The 12048-nt window shown below is 37.0% G+C and overlaps 1 protein-coding gene across 1 annotated transcript in view; it reads left to right on the top strand.

Moving 5' to 3' along the window:
- The first annotated feature begins 8033 nt into the window (after positions 1–8033).
- Positions 8034–12048, top strand: part of SPOCK3 (SPARC (osteonectin), cwcv and kazal like domains proteoglycan 3) — a 495024-nt gene continuing 491009 nt past the window's right edge. The window contains exons 1-2 of the mRNA XM_008000219.3: positions 8034–8184; positions 8460–8648. Of these exons, the coding sequence (XP_007998410.3) occupies positions 8460–8648 (189 nt within the window). The 5' untranslated portion in view covers positions 8034–8184. The remainder of the gene's footprint in view (positions 8185–8459; positions 8649–12048) is intronic.

Genomic DNA, 12048 nt, shown 5'->3' with positions numbered 1-12048 from the left:
ATAGACAGTCTCGGATGAAAGAAAACTAAAAGCAAGAATCAGTGGCAAACTTACTTTTGAAGTATGGCTAAAGGAAGTTTTCTAAAGAAAAAGAAAATGATAACCAAAAAAACTCTTAGACCCTTCCTAAAGGAAATAAGAACATTAACATGGGTAAAAAGTTGGGTAAATAAAATAGTATTTTTCTTATAAGTTAAATGATATTTGATGGTTGAAACAAAAATTATAACGCCATTTAAATTTGATGCCTCATATATGTAGAGAAAATATTCAAGGTAACGAATGAAGGTAAGGTCTTTTAAGCTTTGTTCAAAGAGGTAAAACCTCAATATGCGAAGTTAAGCACGTATATTTTCTTGTCTAAAATAACTAAGATCTTTGGTCATAAGATAAATCTCAACCAATTTAAAGGAATTGAATCATACCAAATATGTTCTCTGACCATTTGGAAAAAACTAGAAAGTAATAATAAAAAAATATACAAATCTCCAAACATTTGGAAATTGAACAACACATTTCTAAACAGCCTATATGTCAAAGAAGAATTCTGAAAGAAAACCAAAAATACATTGAACTGAATAAAAATGAACACGAAATATATAAAAATATGTCAGGTGAAACTAAAGCAGTACAGAGGGGAAATTTCTTCCATAAAATGCTTATAATTAGGAAAAAAAATTCCAAAATTAATAATCTAATTTCCTACCTTAAGACATTAAGAAAAAGAGAGCAAAATAACCCCAGACAAGCAGAAGGAAGAAAATAATAAACATTTTTTTAATTTAATAAAATTGAAACCAGGAATATAGTAGGTTGATGCAAAAGAAATTCAGGTTTTTGTCATTAAACGTCATTAAAGGTAATGGGAAAAACTGCAGTCACTTTTGCACCAATGTACTAATAGAGAAAATCAATAAAACGAAAAGTTAATTTATTAAAAAAATTACAAAAATCATAAACCTCTAGCAAGACCAACAAAAGTGGAATGAAGAAACAAATCACCAATATTGGTAATAAAACAGGCGCTATTACTACAGATCCTGCAACCACAAGAAAGATATGAAGAGAATGGTACAAATAACTTTACACTCGTAAGTTCAAAGACTTGGAAGAAATGAATCAGTTCCTCTAAATCCACCCACTACCAAGTCAAGATGAAATATATAATCTGAATAGTTCCTATACCAAGTAAAAAATTAAATTTGTTGTTAAAAACTCCTTTAAAAAGTCAAGAAAAATACCTGGATTCAGAGTACAACCTGAGCTAAATTGAGCTGTGTCATTCTTGATTGCAACCCAGAGCTTGATTAGAAGAGTAAATCTTTTAAATTATTGCTGCTTGTTTAAAAATTTTTGAGTAAAAATATTTTACTTACAAAAAAAAAAAAAAAAGAAGAGCTTGCATTATTGATCTGTGTTATCCCATGTGTATTTATTTCTAAAAAGTAAGACAAGAATTTGCTTGATTCTCAGGGGAATTCTCTGAGCATCAATGAGCACTGGAAAGTTTTTCATGCAGCTAAGTGAGGCATATTAGATGGAAAAACACTACAAAAAGTATATATTTTAAGAGAGATTTTCTTTTTGCCTCGAATTTTCACTTAGTGTTACACACTCTATATGTGTCTATATGTTAATGTTTTAGATAAGGAAAAACAATATTATTGTGAACATCATGTTATTTCACATCTCTCTGATTTTACCCACCTTCCTCCCTCCACAACACATGTTATTTTTATCCCTCTTTTCCTATTAAGTCTTATTTTTCAAGGTTCACGTCTTGTCTCTTAAATGACCCCTTTCTTTGCTCCCACAGTATCCCCTGCAGGTCTCTGGAAGAAATCTATTACATTTGCCATCTTTGATCCTACCACTGGTGTACCGATGCTCTAATCTTCTATTCTTTGAAGAACTAGTCCCTCTCAGACTTATAAATCATATATTTGGTAGAGACTGTTTCCTATCACTGCTTGAGTGTTGGGTTGTCACTGTCCACTTCTCATCATCTTTGCCAACAGGGATTAGTTTAGGGTTGGACTTGTAACCACATGAAAACTAATAGGATACAAGGTCAGAACTGTTAAAACTTCCAAGGTGAAGGAACTCTTCTTTTCTTGTGAATGAATTTTGGAAAAATAATCTCTCCCTTTTCCATAATGTGAGATTTGTAAGTGCTGTGCCATTGTTTAAGGGACCTGAATTTGGAGGGTTGAAGTTTCATGTTACAAAGTCCATTGATTGAACTGGCACATGATGGAGCAGCTCACTAGCTTTGTTTGAGCTGTTTGAGGTCAAGCCTACCTCTCAACTTTTTATTTATATATGACAATACATTCAGATTTCAGTGCCCTCATTCATTCAGGAAGGAACTTGCTCCATATATTATCTATCTTCACTCATCATACTCCAATTAAATTATTAACTTATGTGTTTTTGCTCACAAGAGTGTGAGATCATGTAGCAACTTAGCCACATTTTTTATCCCTACTTTGAAGCTTATCATGTAACATTTAGAGACAATCAATATACATATTTAAAAATGTTTCATATTTTAGTTTAATTTTTAAACTAAAATTAAACTAATGCCCGTTAAAGCCTGTTAACATCCTATTCCTGTCTTTATTTTCACTTATCTTGTAGAAAACAGGATGCTTGGCATGTTACGTATGGACAGTAATCATAATCTTATAGTCCTTCTTCACATTAAGGGAACTCTCCATTTTCCCAAGAGGACAGAAATAAGTGACATGAATTTGCAATAGCACTTGGGATAGTTTTTATCCTCTGAAAATAGTTAACCCATGGTAATTTAACTGAGAATGATATATAATGCCCGTTTTGCACTAGTCAGCTAAAACAAACAAACAACAACAACTTACAAAGATAAACATAATAGGTTCTTTGTAGATCTTGAATATAGAAACTCTATAGCCATTTTAGAACAATATACCTTACTCGACCAAGCAGAATTCTGAGTCAAAGAATAAACTGGCTCCACATATATTTTATATTAAGATCATTAAATTAATAAATATGCAGGTTTAACAAAATTTTTTAAACACATTGGTATAAATCTCAAGAACTGAGGTATTTTTAGAAATCTTTTCACCTGCAAATTTTTAAATTTAATAGCCTTAATATAAGAATGTGTGTCTTTCTGTGCATGGACATACAGTGAAATTATTTTAAAAATATTCTTAAACATTTTATTTTATCCTTTTTTGTGTCATTGCCTCATAGCCCTCATGGAAATTTAAGTATTTATAATTAACGCTCATTGAAATGTTCAAAAAGTCTTTATTTTACAAAGTCAAAACATATATCTCAATTGAAAGAAAACACAAATTTTAATTGCCTTATTGGTCACTTTACTATCATCTCCTAGTAATCAATTAATTCAATCAGATTCACCCTATGGTTTAAATGTTGAAAAATACCTTTTTAAGAATTATAGTAATTGAACTGACTAATATCTACTACAGCTGTTAAAGTCTGTTTATCTACGGAACATTTTAGATTAAGTTAAACCACAAGAGGACCTGTTTATCAAATTAGGCACCTAATATCTTCCAAGTTTGCTTCAGTGGGTTCATCTCTAAAAATAAAGAAACAAACAAACAACAGCAAAAGTCTGTTAACATCCTATTCTAGAAATTTCATTCTGGTTTTGTTTTTTATTTCCTCAATGCAAATATTAGTAATGTTGCCACTTTCTATTAAATTAAGAACACATGATTTTTAAGACTTACAAGGCTTCAGTAAATACAATTCAAAACGAAGACATGGAGTGTTCCTTCTTGACATCATTTTATGATGTCTTTAATTTACTCCTGAGTTTTTAATACCCAGGGGTTTTGCTTCATTTTTTTTCCCCTTTTTCTATGCTTAATTTAAGCTCATAGATGGATTTGGGATAAGGCACCACTCTAGATGGTTGACTTTTACAAATCAGGTATTGTTTCCCTAGCCTTATAATGAAATGTTTCAGAAATGGCCAAATTTTGTTTTTAGGTTAACTTATATATATCATTAAACTACAGCTTTGGGTGAAGTCAGACACTTGGAATTCCCTTAATGCACATGTCTCCTTACATTCTACCAGCTGGGAAGGTAATGGGAAGCATGTATTCCCCCAGGGAAGACAAACAACATTTGCTTGACTGGCAAACACTTTTGCAATAAGGAGAGAGAGGCAGTCTTGGTTAATTCCCTTCTCAGCCAACCAGTCGGATTGCCTGCTGGGCTACTGGCTTGATGCTGCTGAGATGAAAGATTCCAGTGGACAGGGTCATCATTTGAGTCAGGGACTAGGGTGTTCATTATACAAGTGGAGCTGCTTCTGCCTAGCTTAGCAAGCTCCCCGATGTTGCCATTCTCTCTTTTCCTGCCTTTAATTATAGATGAGTCCTAGCTCTTACTGAAATAGAGATAGATAAATAAATATGCAACAGGTGGAGAAGGAAAGATATGGGGGCAGAAGAATTAAAGAACATAAACAGAAGATGATTCAGAGATATTTCTACATAGAGAAAAAATATCTAGAAACAGTATAGCTTGATCATTTTCCAGAACTTTCCTTTGCACTTACTAGCTTTGGGATCTTAGGCAGGCAGTGAAGGCTAAAAGGTATCATGCATGTAAATTGCCTGGCTCTGTGTCTGGCACATGGAAGATGTGCAATAAATTGGACCTTTCCTGAATATCCTCGTGTTGGTTACAGATAACGGAGTAGCATGCTTTCGTAATTGTTGGGAAAAAAATAACCTATGAAAGACAACTCTGTGTGTGTGTGCACGTTCGTGCATATGCTTGTATGTGCATGCATTTAAAAAAAATGGAGTTATATGAAAGTCTTAATAGATCCAACTTCAAAGCCGGTTAGAAATGGACCAGCTGTCATTATATATGCTTAGCATTTTTCTTTCTAGAGCTGTGGCATGTCTGAAAATGAGGTTAAGGAAACCTACAGAAGAAATAAATTTAATTAAAATAATAGCTATCAAAAATGTTGTTTACATCTTTGATGATAGATATTTGTGGATTGACTTACTGAATGTTTAGTAGAGAAAGAACTAAAGGGACAAATACACAAATATGAAGGCAAAGTTCAATCCAGCAGTGGCCCCAGCATTAGCTCTTCATAATGTATCTAAACTATGATTCTTCATCGGGGCCAGAGTGACAACAAAAGGGAATGCTGGGAATCTGAAGACCTGTGTCTTGCTCTGAGTTCCAATTTTGTAAATCATGATCAGAAAAATAAAATCAAGTCCCAGTCCCTGGCACCAGTGTCTCACTTTACCCACCTCATATACTGCACCCCACTTTCTGCTTTTTTGGCTTCCCCAGTTTCTTAGACTGGCTCTCCATCAAACTGGGAAGCAGTCAGTGAAGTATTTCCTGTCTACTCACCTATCTTGACTTGCAAGGCTCCTGACTACTCTTCCAATATCTTACCTCCCTCCTAATCCTCTTCCCTGATTATTCTCTGCTGTGTTTTGCTCTCAGCAAGTTTTCAATGAATCCCCACTGAGGTGATAACTGATAACCAAGGTGTTAACTGAAGTGTGAATTCTCCTAGGATTATTTAAACCTTGAAAGCAGGCTGTTTGAGGACCAAAATGTTGATATATAGAGAAATTGACAGAAAGCTTTCCCTGTGATTAATAACATCACAACATCACACCTACTAGACTTTGACTCTCACTACTAACATGCCCACTTAGCCTAGACAATGGCAATGGCTTGGAAAGAGAAGCTTAAGGAGCTGTAGGAGGAGTGAGGGTCACTGGACCACACCAGGTCAACACAAATACACCGTAGACAGGCTCACTCTGCCTCTTTTGACTTTAGAATTTGAAACTTGCAATTTGCCAGTAAATCCTACTCTATCTTGAGATCTGGAGTTTAAAACCCTATCAAAGGCATTTCTCCCAAGATGCATTCAACTGTCATTGTTTGTTTTTCAACAAATTTCACAACTTGGAGACACCCCTGTGGAGCTGCAGTATGGGAAGCTGCCAGTGAAAGCTAGATGTGAAAACATGCTATGAACGTTGGTGAGTCAGCCACAAAATAGATGTATTTGCAGGGGGGTGGGAAATGCGGTATAAACATACTATATGTGCTTCCGTAAATCTAAAGGTGACCATGTTGGCCTTACATGGTAGCAATTATTGAGCTAAAATGTACAGCAGATACTAAAGGGTATGAGTGTGACAGCATCATTCCTCATCAAATATTTTGTAGCTAATAGCAACAATCTTTTTTAAAGGTAAGTTACAAAGGTTAGAAGGTCATTTTTACTCTTAAAATTACTGACTTCTGCCAAGTATCAGTTTCTTGTAAGAAACAATTTCTGTGCTTTCCCTATTAGACTTAAATTTAGAAATAATGAGGTTTTAAAACATGATGAGAAATTCTTATTAAGAAGAAAGTATTTCTTCAAATTTTGAGGTAGAGCGCTAAGGATGAGAGAGAGTGTGGGAGGTCTAAGGACCAGGGGTCAGGAAAAGGTGATAGTGGAGAATGGACCACCTACTATTGTCTTAATAAATTTACCAAACAGGAATTTAAATATGTAAACTACATGGTAATAACCCTCTGAATAGGCGAAAATAAATATCTTTGAAGAATTAGCACACATCTATATTCTTAAAGTTTCCTGACATTTGTTTGTGTCAGTTAGGGCTCCCATGTATTGCAGTAGTAAGTTCTGTGTTTTTTTCTCCACTAATTTCATTCATCACTGTAGAAATGGGGGGAATTGAGAAAAATATCTTTTTCTGAGTTAAAAATAGTAGTAGAAATTTCTTGCCTATATAAATATTACACATCTATTTCCTACCATACATATTATACATTTATTTTGAAATATACATTAAAAAATAGCAATTAGTATTAATCATTGAGTTTGGTTGTGTTTTAATATAGATTGCAAAATGTTAGACAAGATTGATATGGAATATGTGTACTGCTGCTATTTGAAGAGCTTCTGAAGTTTTGGGGGCTACAAGAAATTTTCAAAGGTCATAGCTTTGGGAGATGTAGTTTTCGCTGAAGTCTCTAATAATTCAAATAGAGATTCATAATGTTATTGCAGTCTATTGGCTTGCAGACATTTATTGATTTATGTGTAATATTCACTTCACCTAAATTCTCTAAGTATGAGAGATTCTCTGTATCAGATTTTCTCTACAGGGGGCTAATTGGCGATTTCCTTCCAGTTTATTTAGAATATGTAGAAAAGACACGGAAAGCCAAGTATTTTGTCATAAATGGAAGTTCGGAATACAAAACTGGTAAATTGGTGTTCAGCCTTCAAAACTCTCTTCTTATTTTGCAGGAGGGAGACAGTAGGCTTTTGAAGTTTCTGATTCAGGTTCTACGTTCTAAAATACAGTTGCTAGGGAGTTTTTATAAAGGGAAAAATGCAACTAGAGTATGTAGGAGATATAGGTGTTCTCAAACGCCCTACCTGGTTATGCTTCTTCTTAAAAAAAAAAGAAAAGAAAGAAAGAAACTGCAACCTTTAACATTAAAGTTTGTTTTCGGTAATAATCCGGAAGCTCACAGAAAACTTTAAATTTTCTGAAATTAAACAGATCTCCCAAGACCTTGTGGATAGATGGCCTTTCTTTAGGGAGGAGCTGAGTCCAGGAGCTTTACAGGGTAGGAAGTCCAGGTATTCTTATTTGTTGATGCATAAAGTTGTCCTCAGATCTCATTTCTCACGTCTGCCTGACAACCCTGGAAATTGTGGAGCAGAGGCGACTGCGAGAGATAGTACGCTTTGTGTTAAATCCAGGAGCAGAGAATGAGCAGGCTCTCTCGCGAACATGAGAACCTCTTCTGGAGGGGAGAGGTTACAAAGCAGATAAGGATTCCTAAGCTAGGAGCTAACTCGTCCTCTGGCTCCAGCCAAGCGTCGTATCCGGAGCCAACTGCAGCTGGAGGTGGAAGAGGAAAAAAACGGAGGTCGAGGAGGGAGGGGGAACGGAGGGGAGTAAGCTGGAGATCCGCGCGCGAAGGGAGGGTGGAGATGGGGGGAGCGCGCCGGGCGCAGGGAGCTGAGTGGACGGCTCGAGACGGCGGCGCGTGCAGCAGCTCCAGAAAGCAGCGAGTTGGCAGAGCAGGGCTGCATTTCCAGCAGGAGCTGCGAGCACAGTGCTGGCTCACAACAAGGTGATGTGCCAGGAAGCGGTTTTTTTGCCCGCTCGGGCTGCTGCGGCTGGGGCTTGCTTCCTTATACCCACCTCTTCTCCTCTGTGTCTGCGTGTGTGTGAGTGCCCGGCTTTTGGGGGTAAAGCCTGCGGGGAGGGGACACGCTTGCCTCTGCTTGTCTCCTCCTCCCTCTACCCCCGTCGTTGCTAATGCATGTTTTCCAGGGTCGCCCCTGGCTTCGTACCCCTTATTTGACACTGACATGCCCCCCATCCCCGTTGTGTCTCCTCTCCCAGATGCTCAAGGTGTCAGCCGTACTGTGTGTGTGTGCAGCCGCTTGGTGCAGTCAGTCTCTCGCAGCTGCCGCGGCGGTGGCTGCAGCCGGGGGGCGGTCGGACGGCGGTAATTTTCTGGATGATAAACAATGGCTCACCACAATCTCTCAGTATGACAAGGAAGTCGGACAGTGGAACAAATTCCGAGACGTAAGTGCCGCGCACCCCCATCCCCGGGCACACGCGCGCGCTGCTCCGTGGCGGGGGCCGCGGTGGCCGGGTGTGGGTGGGGAGTGGGCTCCGTTTTCTGAGGAGAGAGATTTAGGGAAGTGCGACGGCGCAGGGCTGCCGGAGAAGTTCACAGTTCCGCTGCCCCCTCCCACCTGGTTCAAGGGCTTGCTTCTAGGATGCACAGGAGTTCAGGTCTCACAAGGCTCCCACTCTTCCTCCCCCACCCTGCTCTCCCCTGTGCCCCCTCCCGGCCCACAAAGGTTAGAAAGTGCTGGCTCTACCCTCTCAACTTTTGAATGGTGTTGCTGGCACTGGTAAACACAGCAGATGTGCCTTTGCGATGTATCGCTACTAAAGTAACTAGGATCGATCCCGTCGCTAATGGTCCATTAAGGAATTTGAGGGAGGAGGTAGGAAGATGTAAGATTTATAAATGCCCGCTCTCCGAGAGTGGGAGGATGTTTGGCGGCACCAGTAGGGACTCGTTGAACTGCTCCTGATTACATAAAATTGTCGATCAGATTTGTGCTTCAACATGACTTTAATCCAGAACATGTTTGCAATGTATTTGATTACATTTTATTCCAAAATGAATCACTGCCTTGAAATCTGCGGGAAGGGGATGCGAGGGCGGGAGGGTTGCAGGTGACAGGGATGAAAGAGTTAAACCATAGACTCCCCTGGGGAGTTTTCAAAAGGGTTAATAAGAGGGAGCCAGGTTTCGACACTTGAAGCCAGTGGTCATGAGTTGCCAGTCATTTTTTTTTTCTCACCTGATCTGAATGGAGCCCAGTAAGAGCTGCTCACGTACAGAGCGCGGTACGACTGGAAGCCTTGAACTCAGTTGTCCCAGTGAGGAGGCCGCCCAGATGGCTGAATACCCACCCCCCCAGCCCACCCTTTAAAGCACGGAACGCATGAACTGGAGCGAGCGTGATTCCCAGACACATTGCCAATACTTACCGTGACATTTGAGAGAATTTCTCGTGGAGTACATCTGCAGTGCACTACGTGGAGATGAGTTAACTTCTTTCATCAGCTCTGATTCGGTCACCATTTGGGAAAATAAATGGGAGCCTAGGCTAGATTTCATCCTGCCTCCTCTAACCCATTCTCTCAACCTCTCCATGAAGTAGCTGACAAGACAAACCTAGCAGAGGGATTACTGAAGGAACACAAATTTTTACTTTAAAATTAAGTTTAGTCATTTGATTGAGAATATTTAATGGAGAACTTTGCCTACATACTTTATGAACAAAGTTTAAGCATATAAGTGGTATGCCCTTATAAAAACATACCCCTTGCATATTTAAGTTTACACTAATATTGAGTACAAGCAAAAAGGATAGTGAGTGAGATATTCCTAAACCTAAAGAGAATTTGTTTATCACGCCCTCATTTGGCAAAAAAAAAATTGAACATTTTATCAGTATTTGAACAGTGTTTGACATTATGTCATTTCATTATTTAATGGCTGCTTTAAAATCTTTTAGAAATGAATTTTTGAAAGACCTCTCAACAATGGGATATGTTTAGTAGATAATACTGGTTGCATGCTGTTTTCTATTTGTTTTGGGGTGTGTTTTTTAGCTCTGCTGGATAGTGATAAAATCAACTACACAAGATTCCTCGCTGGCAGAATTGTAAGAGTATTACTATCTTCAACGAGAGCAGAGATAAAAGCTTTCTTCTCTAAAATGTATTTTAATTGTTGAATAACTTGATCTTCTCTTACTTTATTCAAATTACTTTATTGAATTATTGAGTGACTTAGGCAGTTCGTGAATGTGTTTGATTTAAACTATTGAGACAAGCTGATTTGCCTACTAGAGAACTAAATATGCTAGAATTTATGGAGTCACTTTCTATAGAGACAGAGTATTTTATTGCTATATCATTTTCAGGTATTGCTCTATGATCTCAAGGAAAAAGTTCATCAAAATTGTACATAAATTTTTCAAAGGATTTACTGATACATTTTACGCAAATATCTGTTTTGAAGTCTATGCAATACCTAAAAATATAATACTGATTTATTGGAAAAACTTTCATCAGGTTTTAGTATTGCCATTTTAGTAAGACAGTTACCGTTTTGTAAAGATGACTTTTGGAGGGAATGGAGCAGATAAATGCTATCATTTTTTAAATCCTTGAACTACCTGTTGCTTATTATTAACATGATAAAATGTATGCAGACAGTGTGGTTTCTCAAATAATAATTCCGAATGCATAATATAGAATCCTTATCTGCACCATCCACCCCACTGCTTTTTATGCATATTCTTTCCCTTTTGGGGAATCATTAGCTTAATAATCTTTTCTGTAGCTCTCAGGATGTTATTTTTTCAGTTGGTTTTCAGCTAGAAGCACGTGGTGATAAGACATTACTTGAAATAATACTATACTGCATGAATCTACCTTTAAATGTTCTGCATGAGCATTCATATCGCAAATAATGATTTATGTACTCACTTTATATGAGGGCAAAGAAACATGAAATTCTGAACCTCTTATTTGAGAAACAATTTAACTGAAGTACTTTTGTTTTGTGCTTTTTTCCCATAAAATATAATTAATTTTATTTATAAAAAAGCCTTGGGAAGCACCAGCATAATTATTGCTCGGATTAATCCTTATGATTAGTTTTTTCCTCCTGACTGTTTTACATAATCAGCACTGTTTTACAAGTAACTCCTTAATGAAAGTTTGAACTGTTCCTTCTTTTGAAATACATTTGAAAACTATCTTAAATAATATTTAAAAACACAATTTAGCGTTATATTTTAATTGAATAATTTTAAAAATAAATGCTACTCTTTATATATTTTATTTGTAATATAAATATGTAAATATAATTGGTTTACAATAAAGCTTTAGGAACAAAGAGAGTGGGTAGAATTACATGAGAGTAGGTGAGCATAAGAAGTACTGCCATTGAGGCTCATTATCTCAGTTTCCTCAATATAAATGCTAGAGAAGCGATGAAAGCAAAGACAAGCTTACAATGAATAGGTATTAACACAGGAGAAACAAGCTTATAATGAGTAGGTATTAACATAGGAGAAACCTCCAGTATTTTTGACTACCCTATGCTAGCAATGTCTGTTGAATAAAGTACCTTTGTTGTCCTTTTGAAGGACTCTTGGAGTGTAGGACCCTTAATGGTATAGGCATAAAGAGCTTTCACTGTTTTGAAAATTATTAATGTATGTGGTTATTAGTATACAAATTCTGTTAAAGATTTTAATATCTATGTTTTAGGAAAGCATAAAAGTTTCACTTAATCTAAAGATATAGAAAAGTCAACACATTTAAACATAAGTACAGTAGATAGAACCAGCATGCTTTACTTAGGTTATACTTATGGGATTTTAAAATA

Source organism: Chlorocebus sabaeus, chromosome 7 (assembly GCF_047675955.1).
Source record: "Chlorocebus sabaeus isolate Y175 chromosome 7, mChlSab1.0.hap1, whole genome shotgun sequence".
In the NCBI taxonomy this organism is placed as follows: domain Eukaryota; kingdom Metazoa; phylum Chordata; class Mammalia; order Primates; family Cercopithecidae; genus Chlorocebus; species Chlorocebus sabaeus.
This window is presented reverse-complemented; position numbering and strand designations above follow the sequence as displayed.